The sequence below is a fragment of the Neopsephotus bourkii genome, unplaced genomic scaffold, assembly GCF_033783945.1.
Source record: "Neopsephotus bourkii isolate Nb327-2 ecotype Australia unplaced genomic scaffold, CSIRO-AGI_Nbou_v1 NB_1778, whole genome shotgun sequence".
Lineage (NCBI taxonomy): Eukaryota > Metazoa > Chordata > Aves > Psittaciformes > Psittacidae > Neopsephotus > Neopsephotus bourkii.
The window spans coordinates 318,426-334,801 of NW_026902252.1; the positions used below are offsets into that span (position 1 = coordinate 318,426).

At 49.3% G+C, this 16,376-nt stretch overlaps 1 protein-coding gene across 5 annotated transcripts in view; it reads right to left on the minus strand.

Moving 5' to 3' along the window:
- Positions 1-2,943: 2,943 nt before the first annotated feature.
- The window catches only part of ZBTB40 (zinc finger and BTB domain containing 40), a 33,584-nt gene continuing 20,151 nt past the window's right edge, over positions 2,944-16,376 (minus strand). For 3 of the 5 annotated variants that reach the window (XM_061379523.1, XM_061379520.1, XM_061379522.1), the window contains 10 exons: positions 15,711-15,844; positions 14,142-14,310; positions 8,557-8,964; positions 7,884-8,090; positions 6,867-7,031; positions 6,246-6,460; positions 5,425-5,587; positions 5,014-5,100; positions 3,884-4,104; positions 2,944-3,159 (listed from right to left, as the gene is read on the minus strand). In XM_061379523.1, coding sequence (XP_061235507.1) covers positions 2,968-3,159; positions 3,884-4,104; positions 5,014-5,100; positions 5,425-5,587; positions 6,246-6,460; positions 6,867-7,031; positions 7,884-8,090; positions 8,557-8,964; positions 14,142-14,310; positions 15,711-15,844 — 1,961 coding nt within the window. In that variant the 3' untranslated portion in view covers positions 2,944-2,967. Of the gene's footprint in view, positions 3,160-3,883; positions 4,105-5,013; positions 5,101-5,424; positions 5,588-6,245; positions 6,461-6,866; positions 7,032-7,883; positions 8,091-8,556; positions 8,965-14,141; positions 14,311-15,710; positions 15,845-16,376 lie in introns of those variants that run through there. The other 2 variants (XR_009729451.1, XM_061379524.1) reach the window with 2 other exon arrangements.

The following is a 16,376-nucleotide window of genomic DNA, read 5'->3' on the forward strand; positions in this document are numbered from 1 at the left end:
CTGCTCCCTTACAAGGGATGACACCAAGGTCAAGAGGGCCACAGGACCTCACAAACCCCAGTGGGTCACACAGCACCTAGGAGAAAACATGCAAAAATGACATTCTCAGGAACAAACACTTTAACTTCCAACCAACTGCTTCACATGACAACCTGTAACCATGTCTTTCCTTCTCCATCTTTTTTACAGAGGGGAAAAAAAGAGATGCAGCACAACCAGAAATCTCTAGCGATCAGCATCTTCAGTGTTATGCACATCAGACCAGGATGTGCCCTAGGAAACGCATCTTCCTCCCAGGTAGGACATAGGTGTTGCTAACACTGCAATTTGCTCTGATGTGCACGTTTCATCCATCAAAAAGAAACTGGAATGGGGGAATCTGAGTTGTTATCTCCTCATAATGATACGGGAGATGCTTGATGCTGTCTGTACAGATGCAGAGCACTCACTGGGTGTTTACTGCTGGCAGGACTCTGCCAAGGACATGTCATCAAGGCAGGAGAAATGGCCCTGAATGGGACACATGAACCTGAGTTGTGCCTGATGTGTGATTGACACCGTTCCCCTTCACCCGTGACAATGCTTGGTCAACAGGGACCAAATGGATCAAAGCCAAAATGCACCCCTAGCCAAGCTCCCTCTGCCTTATGAGAGGGCTATATATAAGGCAACTTCTCCATGAGCCCTGCTAAACCTTTCCACTTCCTCCAGAGTTTTTTAGGAACAAAGGGAAATCATCTTCCACCCTGCAGCTACTGGCTCTCAAATGAAAGCCAGGACATCTGCAAAGCGCTGCCTGGACAATTCATCCCTGCTTCAGAGCACTCATGCAGTCTGTGCAGGAGTCACACAGCTCCCAGCCCTAGGGTGCCAGAAAAGGGAAAACAGCTTCCACTTCCATCAGCCTGCAGGACAAAATCTACTGCTTACATCACAACACATCTGCTCTGAGACCAGCAAGATGTACTTGCTCACCCTGTCATTATTCCCATGCTCATCTTAAGCACCACACAGAGTTCATCCGTGCCCAGGCATGAGATGGTCTTCAGCAGTTCCACCTCTGTTCTTCTGGCCAAGGAGGGTCCCAGCCTTTATCACTGCTCTGCCTCTGTAACAGATGTATTTTCCCCTCTCCACAGGTGGCCACAGCCCAGTTTCAGCCTCTCATTTAAGCAGCAATACCCAGCGCTTGTAGGTGTCCTGCCCAGGGCTTGGAGCTGTCCTTCAGCTTTGCAGTAGCTTAAGGACCCTCCTGCCCAGTTCAAGGAGCTGGGGAAGGCCTGGGAAGGCCAAGAGGAGCTTCAGCAAAGGTGCAGAGGCACCTGCCCATCAGCACTAATCCTCAAGACCTTGAGCACCATCTCCTGGTCATCCCTGGATTCAGTGGCAACTTAACCTCATGCTTCCTCCATTTCACCATCACTGCGAAGTCTGGGGGACAAACCGTTCATGCAATTGAGGAAGAGAAATGTGGGAACCCCTCAAGGCAAACACAACACTTCAACAGTCATTTGTTGCCACACACACACCCCAAATCGGCTCCACCAAGCCCCTCTCCTGGAGCATCCCTTGCTGTTCACCTCTCCCCAGACTGTACAGGAACAAACTCTCTCATAGCACAACCAGCTCAGCAGCCATCTCTGCCTGGTGCCTGTGAGGAACCAGCACGAGATGCTGCTGGAAAGCTCCAATCTGTTCCTCTCCTGTGCTCCCGTGGCTCTGGGCAGCGCAATGGAACGGGGCTGCTCAGGGATCACCGCTCAGTATGTAAATACCACAGTGGCAGAGTTCAACCTTTTGGCATGAGGGAAAGGAAGATAAATGCTACCAGTCCCCTCAGAGCCACAGGAACCCTGCATCTATCTAATTGCACTTCATAATGGATTCAGCAAACCATTAATTATCAGATTATATTTTAGGAAACTGAAGATAAAAAAGCTTTATGAAATTTAGTCTTAAAGGGGCCAGTGTGCTCCAATGAAGCTCTTGCATCAGGCTGGCACCAGAGAAGCAAACTTTACAGTAGGTATCTGAATGCATTTTACAAAGCACTGCCCTGTGTGCCAGGGGAACATCTGTGTGCAGTCACTGCAGCTATTGCACACTCAGACAGAAATACCTTCACTAGTGGCAATCCACTGATAGCAGCAGGAAGGGGCCCTGGGGTACAGGCACAGCTCCTCCTTTCTCAGATGTGGCAGCTTCAGCATGTCCTGGTGAATTAGAGGGGGTGGGAGGGCTCAGGGATGTTTGCCCTGAGAGGACATGGATGCCCAGACATGCCTGTGACCTTTCCTATGAGATAAATGCAAAGCATGGATGGGATAAGACTTGTGCTACACAAAGTATTACCTGAACAGCTCCAGAGCCATTTAACACAACTCCAAAGAAGTCTTTGCTTCAGCAGTCCCAAATGTGAGCTCTGCATGGTAGGGCTTCTCTAGCTGGCACAACAGATAGCACAGTGGCACAGGGGAGAGCAACAGAAGCTACAAAGCAGCCCTTACACACCCTGCAGAGCAGCAGATACCTGCAGAGCACATCACTGCTTCAGCCATAAAAATCTCCACCCCAAATTCTCAGGACAGCTTTTTCTTTGGTTTCACATACTCAACACCACCCCAACTTGGTCCTCATTAGTCTCCTCCCTCCACTCTTGTCCACAGCAGTGCAGGAATACATGTGAACACCCTCAATTTCCATCCTTCCCTCTGCTGCTTTATTTCTCTTGAGCCAGGAGAGATGGGTGGTCCAGCTCACCTGAGCTGCCAGGTGCTGACTGCAGAGAGACATCCCAAGCCCATGTGAACGTCTACAAACCTCTCCTGTCCTTGGCCATGCTGTACTTGCAGCATGCCATTTCTTTGCAATGTCACATCCCCATGGAAACCCCCAGTCTCCCTGCTGGAGCAGCACATTGAGGTACAGCTCCTGAACGGGCCCTGCATGGGCACCCGCTGCTCACTCTCACTTGGTTTCTTCACAAATCAGCATGATTTTGTCATCAAACAAGTCCTCCATAGTCACTGCCACCAGCTCAGAGCCAGTTTGGCTCACTTGAGATTCAGGCAACGTCACAAAGACCTGGGAGCCAGCAAGCTGGACGTCATCGAAAGAGATGATGTGCTCTGCTGCTCCTTGCTCCGACGTCTGAATCACCTGCGTGGAAGATGACCAGAGTCAGACACTTCCAGCACCACTTCCCCCCATACCCACTCTGCTGCTCACATCTTTCCCAGCCCCAGTTCTGGTAATAACATTTAGCTTCACACCAGAGGTGTGCAATTACAGTAGGTGTGAGACTAGTGGGAAACACTAAACCACACACACCAATGATGCAAAAGAGAAGACAGGAGAGCAATTTAAATATTTCTCTCCATAAAATTGCTATTATTTAGCTCCATAAGCAATGGCTGACAATAAACACTCTGTGATTATCTGCTGGAGGAATGCCAGCCCAGGGAATCACTGGGCTCCCTCATCCAAGGAGCTATTCTTCACTGAAGGCTGAGACACAGAAGAATCTAGTTCAAGCCCAACATTTGGCCTCCAACAAAACAGCTATAATCTCACAGGGTATGTCACTTGACTTTTAATAGCCTCTCAGTGACCAAGGACCTCTGCATACACTAGTGGTCCCTCTTCCTAAGCTCCTGAAAACCAGGACTAAGCTGCTTCTCCTTCAGTGAGCCCACCTCACACTAGCACAGAAATCCTAGAGCACTGTGGGCTGTGGAGTTCACACCCTGGACTCCTCCAGGAAGGGGGAATCAGGGAGCAGAAGGGGTGACAGGAGCCACAGGATGGATCTGGGAAGAAGCAGGAGGTTGGAGGTGGAGGATGGATAATAACTGTGGGAGGTGAGGCATACAGCAGTCTTTACCTGCACAACCTGGGCTGTGGTGGCTTGGGAGAAGAGCACCTTGGGATGCTCAGCGCTGCAGTGCTCCTCCAGCTCGCCCTGGGATGGGAAGAGCTCCCCACAGAGCTCGCAGGGGAAGGTGCTCTCCTTCTGCTTGAAGTGCTCGCTGGTGACGTGGCTCTGCAGGGCCCCGGGGAGGTGGAAGGATGCGGAGCAGTACAGACAACGGAAGGGCTGTGAGCCTGGGAGGAGAAGCAACATCCTGAGCCTGGGATGGGAGGAGTAGAACCAGCCCAAGGGCACAGGGAGCTGCAGGTGCACAGCCAGGACATGCAGGGCTGAAACCCACCAGGGACTCAGGCACAGCATCTGCTAGCATCCCTTTTCCTCCTAGCTTGTAGCTGTTCAGGTCCACTTTAGCTCTAGCTCCCTGCAACACCATGTGCAGAAACCAGGCTGATGTACCTGGCTGTAGCTGTGGCTGTCCCTTCTCACAGTATTCTCTTCTTGCTATTTCCTGCACCACTCAGCACTCCTCTTTATCAGCCTAGCTTGCACTTCCTGATGCAGTTATTGCAAACCCACTATACACCCCAGGGGCTTTCTCCTCTCAGAGAGAGCTATGTGCAAGTCTCCTCCTTCCCCACTCTCCTGGCTGCTGTTGGCTGCCCCCTCCAATGTCTCCTGATGCTGCTATCCCATGCACAGCCCTGGAGACCCACCTTTCATAGTGGTCTGGTCTGCCAGTTCACTGCCCTCACAGCCCAGGTCCCTCTCTGATCTTTCTGATGGTTAAATCCATTTTTCTCCATTTCTCATTACCACCATCCTCTACAAACTCCAGTACTCGGGGCTCAGTTCCTTGTTTCTCTGTGCTCATGTCTCCTCACCTATGCTTAGCTCCCTTCTATGCTATAACAAGTAAACCCAGAACCTTCCTTGACTCAGTGGCTCCAGAAGATTAACAAACATGTGCCAGCCTCACCAAAACTGATGCTTTTTCAGTTCATCCATGTTTTCTGTTTCCTCACACCCTGTTTCTTTACCATGTCCATCTTCACACTCCTGCTTAGAGCTTAGACATCACTTATACACTGAGAGGAGCAGTCATTGCCCACAGGGTAACATGAACAACAGCAGATGCAACAGACCTGAGTGCCTGCACTTCACATGGACCTGCAGGAGGGCCAGGGTAGGGAAACGTTCCTTGCATGTCTCACACTCATGGAACTTCACATCTGCAAACAAAGCCAAGATCAGAAATGGGTGCTCCCAAGGTCTACAAAGAGACCTTCTGGACCAGGGCTCTGTTAATACTTCAGCAACACCACAAGCACATACAGAGGAGCATCTCTGGAGAGAAGGCAGAAAAGGAGAGGCCAAGAGCAAGTGAGCTGCAATGTGCTGAGGTGAGACTTGCCAGAAGAGACTGCTACAGTACACAAAGAATCTACTGTGATTTGCAGGTAAAGGGGGTGTGCAGCCTTGTCCTGTCACAGTTATTACTACGCCTCTCCCAGCAGTCACCATGTGGTTGTGTTTGCTGACGAATGGGCCATTACCTGTGTGCTCTGCCTTGACGTGCTTTCGGTGAGCGGCAGTGCTGGAGAAGGTTTTGTCACAGGAGCTGCACTGCAGGGAGGAGAACTTGGAGGAGCGGTGGTTCTGAGCTGCAAAGATGTCGGGGTGGTGGGTCCGGTTGTGGTACCATAACCCTGACAATTGCTGCAATGATAAGGATCAAATCATGGTTACAAACCAAAGCTGTTCCAGGGGTGTCATGACAGCAAGAAACTGGGAAGCAACACCATCAGTGGGGTTGTGCTCAGCAGCTACAAGACCTGCTCATCCTCCCACAGGAACAGACCCAACACCTCGCTTCTGTTCTCCATTGCCCCTGAAGAGATGAATACTGCCCTTCAGTGAACAATCTCTCATCCTGATCTCACTTGCTGCAGATCTCCTTTTGGTGTGAATTTTTGTTCCCTACTAGGAACATGCTCCCACACTTACTCCCACTGAGGCATGCCATTTGCAAAACAAGCGTTTTATTCCTACACTTCCTGGCAGCTAGAACCTTGGGTGAAAGATTCCTGAGGCTCCAGGTGGGCAGGCACGTTGACAGTCACAGCCCATCTCTCATCATGGACTTGGCAGTCCTGCGGTAAAGGATGGACTTTATGATCCTTGAAGGTCCTTTCCAACCTAGTTGATTCTATGATGCTATGGACCTATCTTTTCCCTATGGACTCTACCTCCTCTGTGCAATCTTCACCTCTGCAGACCCCAAACTGCTGCATGAGGCATGCATGGCCACAGCCTGGTGCAGGAACAGGCCATGACAACCTCCAGCACACGAAACCAAACCCTTGCTGTCCCTCACCTGGTAAGCTTTATCACAGATCTCACAGCTAAAGGGCTTTCCCCCAACATGGGTCACCATGTGGCGCTCCAGGAGTGATGGGGCACTGAACACTTTGGAGCAGGTCGGGCAGGGGTGGTATTCCCGAGAGTGGGCTTCATGGACGTGCTTGCGGTGCTCCTGCAGGGTGGCAAAGCTCATCCGGCACTTCCTGCAGTCATAGGGATCTTCAATGTCTGCCGCCCAGAGACACAACAGAAAACACAGGGCAAAGAAATAAAGATGAGAAGAATTAAGAGAGGAATTCACAGAGGGAGGAAAGAAAAAGGGAAGAAATCCCAAATGAACACTAGCACTTTGCATAGAGATTTTGCTGCTCCTGCTCACCTACAACTTCTTATGGTGGGGTGGCAGCAGCTTGCTGGAAGCCATTCCTCCCGTTTTCCTTGGGATAACTCTACTCACAGCAACAAAACACTAAATTTTCCTGCTTTTCTTGAGTGGAAAAAATCCCATCACAAGACATGCAGCCAGCCTGCAGGCACCATAACACCCCCATAAGCCTCCACTGGCACAGATGAGCCTGCCATGACCCCGCAAGGCTGGTTTGCCCAAGGCAGGAATGCCGCTGACCACACTCACTGTGGAAGGTGCGGAGGTGGATGGAGAGCCCGTTGGCCTGGCGGAAACCTTTCCCACATTCCCGGCAGACGTAGGGCTTGTCCCCGGTGTGCGTGCGGACGTGGCGTGACAGCTCGATGGACTGGGCGAACACGGCGTCGCAGTACTGGCAGGCGTACATCTTCCCTGCAGTGACACCAGGGTGAGAGCCTGCACTAACAGGACAGGAGCTCTCTCTGGACTATGCCTAATTTCAAAGGGAGAGGGAAGAGATGATAAAGTGGACAATGTGGCTCTCCTGAGGTAGCCAGAGCATCTCAGTGCAGGGTCAGAAAGGTCCTAGAGGTGCTGGGGAAGACCACACCTGCACAGACCTTAAGTATCTGGAGGTATTATACACTTCTAGAGGTAGTACACGCTGGTGTGTCTCATAGAATCATAGAGTCAAAGACCTTTAAGATCATCAAGTCCAACTGCTCCCCCAGGACTGCCAAGTCCACCACTAAACCATGTCACTAAGGGTCCCATGTTCAATACTGCCCAGCTGCATCACACTTGAGCAACAGTGGGAAAGAAACCCAAGTGTGTTTATCACAAACACAGCAATGCATCCTCTGTGCCCATGAGCTGGAAGAGGCACCAGTAGTGCATGGGGCTGAGTGTGGGGGCCGGAGAAGCACTGGCATGAAGAACTGTGTGAAATTCAGCCAGAGGGAGGGACAGGAGAAAGAAAGTTAACTAGAGGGAGGAGGAAGTATTGCAGGAGTAAGGGAACAGAGAGGAGCTACTCAGGAGAAGAACAAGGAAGGAAGAGAATGAAGACCCCCTTAATGAAGAGCATACTGGGTAGCTATTTGGATGATACAGGGAAGGGGATGGGGGAAAGATAGAGTGGGAAACAGCAAGCAAAATCATGCAGGTGAAGGAGGTGCTGCCCAAAGGATGGAGAAGCAGCCCGGAGGCAGATGGAGCAACAGGGCACAGGGGCATGGATGGAGCAAGCTAAGCCCGTGGCTGGGTTCCATGGGGAAGGCTCACCCTCAGCATGTTTCTTCTTGGTGTGGTAGGCAAGGGCCGAGGCCTGCATGAAGGTCATCAGGCAGTGCTTGCACACGAAGGGCCGGTCCCCAGTGTGCAGCCGCACGTGGTTCTTCAGCGTGGAGTTGGCTGCAAACTTGGCCCCGCATTCCTTGCAGGAGAAGGGCTTCCCATCGAAGTGCTCCGTCAGCTTGTGGTACTGCATCCCTGTGGAGGCAGGCAGGACACTGAGATGGCACTGGTGGGACACACAGGGCCAGCCCTGCCTACCCCTGCTGCAAAGGCACCACTCCACCTAGCCTGGAGGTCCATCAACCCACCTGTGACACCAGGGGTCCACGGGGATATCATGAGCTGCCACAGGGAGGGAAAGAGACTCAATTCCTCTTATTCATCCAGCTAAACCAGTCACAGAACTGGAACAGCTTGATTATTTTTGGAGGCTTTTAAATGTGCCAGTAGCCCCACTTTTCCTTGATGAGCCATGTGGAAAACCAATTAGGAAGAGCTAATCAGAAAGCGGTTGTGCTCAGTGGGGCAGGAGAAATGAGCCGAGCTGCATTTCTCACACATGATGCTCACAGAGCCCAGGGAGGAGGAGGAGATTTCTAACTATCTCTTTACTATGTTGCCCAGGCTTCTGTCCAAATGCCCCTGCTCCCACCAACCCTACCTGAGGCATGAGCAAACTCTCGGCCACAGATGTCACACGTCACAGGGAGCCGCTTCTTCTTCTTCTTGACCATCCCCACCACACTGTGGACCTCCAGCTGATGCTCCTCCAGCTCCTTCTTTGTCGATTTGACCTCACTGCACTCCTTACACTGGATTTGCTTCCCTCTGGCCACCCGACAACGTTTCATGTGCACCTTCAGGCGGCAGTAGAAATGGAAGGTCTTATCACAGGCTTTGCAGACAAAACTCTTCTTGGAAGAAGGTTTTTCATGGGGTTCCTTCGGTTCCTTGGCACCAGCACCTCCTGCCTTGTCCTCATCTTTGTCCAGGGCTTCAACTTGGGATTTACTGTTCACCTTCCACTTCCTAATCCCAGGCTTCTCCCCAGTTCCCTCAGTCAAGAGACCTACAGGAATAGCAAGTCCTGTTTTGGTGGTGACCAGCAGGACTGGGCACCAGCCCCTCGGTCTCCTATCTCCTGAATGCTCTTACACTCACAGTTGTGCCTGCACAGCAATAACAGACACATATCAGACACATTGTCCCCTTCAAAGCGGTTGTCCGTGCCTCTACCCAAAAGCAGCCATGGTCATGCACGGTAGGATGCATGAAATCACACCCCTGGTCCATGGCTTTCTTCATCCACAATACCAGGGGCTGGATGAGGTGGCAAGAGCCTGATTTTCCAAGCAGCTTGCTCCTCAAGCACCAACAACTGTTGTTTGCAAGCATCAGCCTCCTAACATGAAGTTACAGGGGTGCTTAAATGTCTGAAGGTCTGAGCATCAGGTATGATACTAAGTCTGCCATAGAGAGTGGATATCTAGCCATTAATCACAAGAACTCTCAGGAACACTTCCCAAACACAAACTTAGAAAGAGAACAGATAATCTTGCTACAACCCTTTTAAGTGTTCTGGTTAGGGCCCTGAGGTATTCTGAATCGCTCATTACATTCATTTCTTACAGAGCCTAATGCTTTCCTCAGTCCCTGTAACTTCATCATCTCAAAAAGCAAAAGCTGGAAAATTCACCTAGAATCTCAATCTACAGAAAAGACCCACAGGGAATGTACATATGGAAGGAATCAAAATACAAACAGATACATTTGGCTTCTTTGCTCTAATGAAAACCATGCAACTGCGTGACCATGGAAACCAGTGCAGACTTCTCCTTTCGCCAACACACAGGAAATTAAGCCTGTGCCTGCAAAACTTCCTTTCTGCCTTCCTCACTATGGGAAGAGCTCAGCAAAGTGTCCTCCCTGCACAGTGCTACTGCCCTGGATTTCCAGCCAAGTAAAAACCAGGTTAGACAGTCCAACAGACTTGGAAATCTTAATACTTCAAGTGGCAGTGACCCATCAATCTGTGAACACACTGAGGGAGAAAAACAGACTGGATGACAAGTTTGCAGTCTGCCCCTCTCTGTCAAGATAGCAACACACACCTTTCACCTCTAAGGTTTCTTCCCACATTCCCTACAACCAACACTGCCAAGTGAAGAAGCATCTTTAAACCTCCCAGAAATGTTAAACACCAGAAAGAGTCATCTTGTTGTGCAGGATGGATGTGGATGAAGAGATGAGCACTAAGGAAACCAACACTGGAAATGTCTAGAAGCAGTGCCATGGCAGCAGGGGTGTAATCTGAGGCAGGTGAAACAGAGTTTTGCCACAGACCCCAGTGCACCAAGAGGCACCTCGAGGTCCTACTGCTCTTATGCATGTGAAAATGTTGCTCAGGATTACAAACCTTTAGCTTGGACAACAGCACAGGACTGTAATGGTGCAAAAGCACAGGCAGCTCTCGAGTCCACCTTCATGAGGAAATGCATAAAGGGGCACCAGGAACAGGTCCCCATCTTCAGGGGGATGCTACTACTCCCAGGGAATCATTTTGAAGGAAAGCTGAAGCAGACCACATGAAACATGAGAGGAGGCATGCTGAACTGCATGACACACAGCTGCTGTGACAGTAAGGTCAGGTGTCAGGGTGCTGAACTTGCAGGTTCCTTGAATGGAGCAAGTATCAGAGTGGCTGCTGCCTGAACAGAAGTGGTGACACACGGCACTGCTATGTCAGGACAGCAACTGTGTCCCACATGGCAGCCAGGATGTCTCCCAGAACCCCTCCTATGGATGAACACAACACTTCATACCTTGATTGAGCAACATCAGCAACAGATGTCAACCCAGTCAACTTCTGTCCTTGGAGATGAAGGAAGCTTGGAGGTAAACCTGAGTGCTCCCATGGGAAATAAGACCAGATTGAGAAGTGACTGCACATCAAGTTTTAGGGGCAAGAACTTAGCATGCCTTGGCCATGCCCCTGACAGACAGAGACCAAGGGTAAACATACACCAGAAAGGTCCCAGACAGGGATTCCCACCTGTGGGGTCCTCGTGGCCTCTGGATTTTGTGTCACTTTCCAGTGACAGACACTGGTGGCAGAAATTTAGCACCAGAAGAAAACCTTGCTGTTAATTATGGGGTATTTCACACTAAGTTCTCTTTCCCTTTTGTAAGTGGCCTTCAGCATCTGTAACCCTGGTGGCTGCCCTACCCTCCCTGCAGAACTCCAGAAAGAGATCTCTTGATGTGTGATCATCCCATCTCCCACCTCTTCAGCTTAAGCTGGAAGAAAATTCCACCTATCCCTTTGCATCTTGAGGGTCATCCAATGTTTCCTGACATGCATGGTGGCTTCTAATGCATACCTTTCACAGGAAAGAATATCATTTTGCTTGCAGACCCTCCAATTTCACGATTCTAGAGGCTGACTCTGGCCTAAGTGAGGTGCTGTCTTTTTTAAACACAAGACTATACAGAGGAAAAGCTTTTCTGCTGGAGTTCCTTGCATCTCTGAGATTTGAAAGTGAGACATATCGTGACAAACATGATACCCCCAGAAGTGACTGTATGGAGAAAAAGCAGATGGCTAGAGAGGAGTTACAGAGTTGGCTGGAAGAACCAAACCTCATCATTACATGCACCAGCTGTCAACAGGGAAGTGCTCTGGCTACTGAAGGAGCCAGAGAGAGGAGGAGGAAGGAGAAGTTAACAGATTTCACATTGTACCTTCACCAAAGAAACCAACCCTGTACTTTGATAATGCTGAGTGTTGCTGGGGATGGGTGTAGGCAGTTTCCTCCACAGGGATGCCTTGTGCTTTCCAAGTGCTTCAGCTCACCCCTTTTTGGGTTTTGCATGGTAGAGATGTAAAAACTGTTGCTTTCAAGTGGAAATGCAAACTGTGAACAGCATGTATGCTCTTCAGAAATGTAAGATCCCCGTTTCAGGTGGAAACTCACAGCCCTCAAACATGAGGCCCACAGTTATCATTCATATCTCATGCTAAGAGCCACCTGCAACAATTAGGTCTGGTAAGCAGCAATATCTGAGCTAAGGAGACTGACCTAGAAATTAAGATATGGAAGCTCACTGTGGGATGCCAAAAAGGGGCCAGTAACTGGCAATTTTCCTCCAGACACTTCACACAGAATATATCTTTTTGCCAAGTAAATACCATTTTTCCCAGGGCTTTTGGTTTTGATATTGCTCCTTGCTTGATTTCATCTCAACCTTGGCTTGAAGCCCTGCAAAGACACTTAGTAACAGCAGTCTGCTCTCTTTGATATTGGTGCCAGAGACACAGGCATCTGCCAGAGTAATGTAGCTGACTCCCCTGCTGCTGAGCACTGCAAGGTGTCCAGGAGCTAAGGTGGGCTGCACATTCACAGGCATGTGCAACTCTGCTTGTATTAGCTCCTCTAGAATCACCAGGGAAACAGCCCTAGCACATCCCATGGCCAGATAGGGTCAAGGGGAATGGGACAAGTGCCTGCAGCATCAGAAGGAGACAGAGATGGAATGGAAGATAAGAATGAACCACCTTTTCTCTGCAATTCCTCATCAGAATCATGACATGGTGAAAAAGCCAGCTGGAATGGTGTCAGCTCCTAGTGGAGTTAGGAGAGAGGACCTAGATCTAAACTGGCCATGAATACTGGGTGTATCCTACAATGTAGGACATCTCTCAGGGAGACCACTAAGGCCACTGAGTCAAGAAAGAGGAGCAGAGCATGTGTTATCAGCTTCTGAGACCTACAGCTAGGGCAGTAACACACATCCTTGGTTTCTTCTATACATGCACTGGTCCCAGTCACCCAGTAGCATCCACCACCCCAAAAACATTCCCTCATTGCTCAAGAGCAGAGGCAAGCCAACAAACCTTGAGGGTATCCTAGGGGCAGGTCACCCTCTGGTCCTTCCTAGCACACAGGGAAAACTGGCTTTGCCTGTCACTGTCAAACACGAAACGATGGCAAGTGTCAAAGCCACAAGGCTCATGTTCATTCATACAGACCAGTCATGGACCTGACCCAAACGTTCAGACAAAGCAAATCAAATCTTCAATCCCTAAGAAAAGATGAGACATTAACAACAACCTGCTTGCTCTACTATCTACCAGTCTGCTAGTATTTCTATCAGCTAAGAAGCTCTGGCCCCACAAGTAAATAGGGATGGATTGAACCAGTGCCTGTGCTTGGATAAAAATCCCACCATGTACATCCCAGTGGACTCTGCAGCCCAAAGAATCTGGATACGCTGGGAAATACAATGCCATAAAAATGTCTGTGAACAAACAGAATAAGCAAGTCCCATTTGCATCCTTTTCAAGAGAACGCAAACCTGCACTTAGCTTCCTGGCCCTCTGTTATCTTTTTCATTAAAGCACCAAATTATTCTGTTAAGCATTCTGCATTCAAATGTCAGATGCACAGATTCAATTTGGCTCTGCTGAAAGCATCCCACAGCTCAGGGCAGGGTTTCACACATGGTTACTGCCATGCATTTGTTTTCTGAAGCTCACCAAATTGCTCTCGGCGTATGTTTTGCTCAGCCCTTTGCCAAACTAGTGCAGAATGTAACATTCCCCTACTGCTATGGGACCCTCCCAGGGGATCAATTGCTCTGTAAAGTGTATATATAGTAAGACCAAATTAAGGCACTATAAGAAAGTTAACATAGAAAATAGTCTGGGACTACAAACTGCACCATCATGTTCATCTTTGCACAAGACAAGCATGCCCTGACATGACCTTTCTGCAATGAGCCTGTGAAGTATCTACACACACACTGTAATACAAGCCCAAACTCACACAGATCCAACAGCACAGGAAGAGCAAAAGAAACTCAAGATAATAATTATGCAAAATAAGCCAATATAGATACAAATTACATAGGTAAGTGGCTTCAATGCCTCCAGAGCAAGGGCTGAGGTGTAGAACTGTAAAGGCAGGTAAGGAATACCAGTCTGGGCTCAATCATGGTCTCCACAACCCTTGTAAAGTACAAAACATTAATAAGATGCATTTTGCCAGCTGGAGAAAAGCACTTTCCAGTGCTTGGATCCAAGGGGTTACCCCTGTGAATCCTCCTATAATTACAACCCCAACATCTGGCCAGGGGTAGTTCTGTGAAATGACAGGAAGGACACTGAGGTCCACTATCAAACTGCCCATGACTCCTATAACCATGTCTAAAAGTCCACAGAAGGACAAAAACTTGTGCTTTACTTACCCACATGCCCCAGCTCCTGCATCACTGGCTGCAGGTCTGGGAAGGACTCATGGACGTTGCACAGCAGCTGACAGATCTTGATGGCCAGGACAGACTTCTCCTGGGCTGTGCTCAGGGCTGCTTTCAAGGAGGCCTCTGAACTTCCCTCCTGAGCAGAAATACTCAGCAGCTGGAGAAGTAAGATGAAGAAAACATCACATGATAGAGATTTTGAGCTGTAAAAGGTCGGGATGGGGGCACATCCTCTTTGTTTCATCTCTACTGCTGGGAACCTGCTTTGAGAAACCAGAAATGAAACCCCTTTCCATACAGGTCTTTGCCCCTCCACTGATGCATGTGCATGAGTGGAGGGAATTTCAGGATTAAAAAAGTTACAACAAATGAAATTTTCACACTCTGTTATTAGCTCACTGAACAAGTCCAGAGGAGGCCACGAGGATGATCAGGGGCTGGAGCACCTCCTGTATGGAGACAGGCTGAGAAAGTTACGGCTGTTCAGCCTGGAGAAGAGAAGCTGCGTGGAGACCTCAGAGCAGCCTTCCAGTATCTGAAGGGGGGCTATAGGGATGCTGGGGATGGACTCTTCATCAGGGACTGCAGTGATAGGACAAGGGGTAACGGGTTCAAACTGAAACAGGGGAAGTTTAGATTGGATATAAGGAGGAAATTCTTTATTGTAAGGGTGGTGAGGCACTGGAATGGGCTGCCCAGGGAGGCTGTGAATGCTCCATCCCTGGCAGTGTTCAAGGCCAGGATGGACAGAGCCTTGAGTGAGATGGGTTAGTGTGAGGTGTCCCTGCCCATGGCAGGAGGGTTGGAACTAGATGATCTTAAGGTCCTTTCCAACCCTAACTAGTCTATGATTGTATAAAACCCACCTCCCTATGGAAAGAGCAGCTCCTCAATGCCTTACAGCGTTACAAGCTTCCCTAACTCATAAACCTGTACTTCACACACAGCTTTCCTGTCTCTGGGCTTTACTTTCCAAACCCAAGCCTGGTTCAGTCCAGCACTGCAAGGAAACCCAAGGCAAGAATCTGTGCATGCCCATACGTATCTCACCCATCCAGATCTCCAGCAGCAGCTACTGGAGCAGGAATGAGCAACCGGAGACTGCTAGGTGGAAAAGGCTAGCTCGTTACCAACACAGCAAGTTTTCCTTGTCAAAGGGAAAAGAGGCAAAGCACTCTGGGCTGCTACACAATCATGGCATCCTCAGTGCACTTTCTAGGAGCGTTTCATTCTCACATATCCTGGAACAGACAACTGAAACGGACACACACTCCCTGGCAGCTCTGCTTTCCCTTCACACCCTTGCAGAGCTGAAGCAGTTTTGCTGTGTTTGAACATCCACGATTTCACAAACTGAGAATCTCACTGGCAATTTCTTTTACCCCAAAACTCCCACAGGATTTATATAACACACCCAACACACTCTCACTGCAGCAGAAGGGCACCTCCAACATTGGATGGCTTCCCCAACCTAAGTAATGTCCCTTGATTCGAGTGCACACGAGGGCCTGTCCACCCACCCCTTGAACTCTGAACCACACCAGCATCTCCTTGTACCTCTTTTACTGCTTCAGTGAGTCCTGCCTCCTCTGGGGCCAAGCTCTCCAGGTCCCCTCTTTTCTGGATGGCCTCTGTGATCAGCTTGCTGTGCCGCAGGATGATCTCAACGGCTGTGCTCTTGCTGTTGGCCACTGAGAAGGAAAAGTAAAGATATTTAAAAACACAAAATGCAAGGAGAACTTCAGGCCTCAACTTTGCTTAGTTTTGTCCAGTCCACTCCTCTTAACAGCAGGAATGACTTCTTTAGGGCACAGGAAACAGCAAACAACTGCAGGCAAGTTTTGGTTATAGTAAATGCAGCACTGACATCCAGCATAAAACCCTAGGCAGACCTTGCTTCTCACTGCTTGTCCAACTTTGGGTGAGAAAATCAGGTTTTCCAAGGCATGTTGCTGAAAGAGACAGTGACAACCTCAAGAAGCAGTTCTCCCAAGACTCAGGATTTCTTCTTCCCCCATTCATATAGTTATAGAGAACCCACTCTTGACTTCTGCAGAATTCAAGAAAGGGGAACAGTGTTTATACAGGAAAACGGGAGACACAGGCAAAGTACACCATGTACCAAAAGTAATATACAATTGTACTTGTCACTAGATTATTTCAGAAATAAAACTGGAAATTGCCAAATAGATGAATCGGAAAAGGATTCTTTTCACTGTTGGA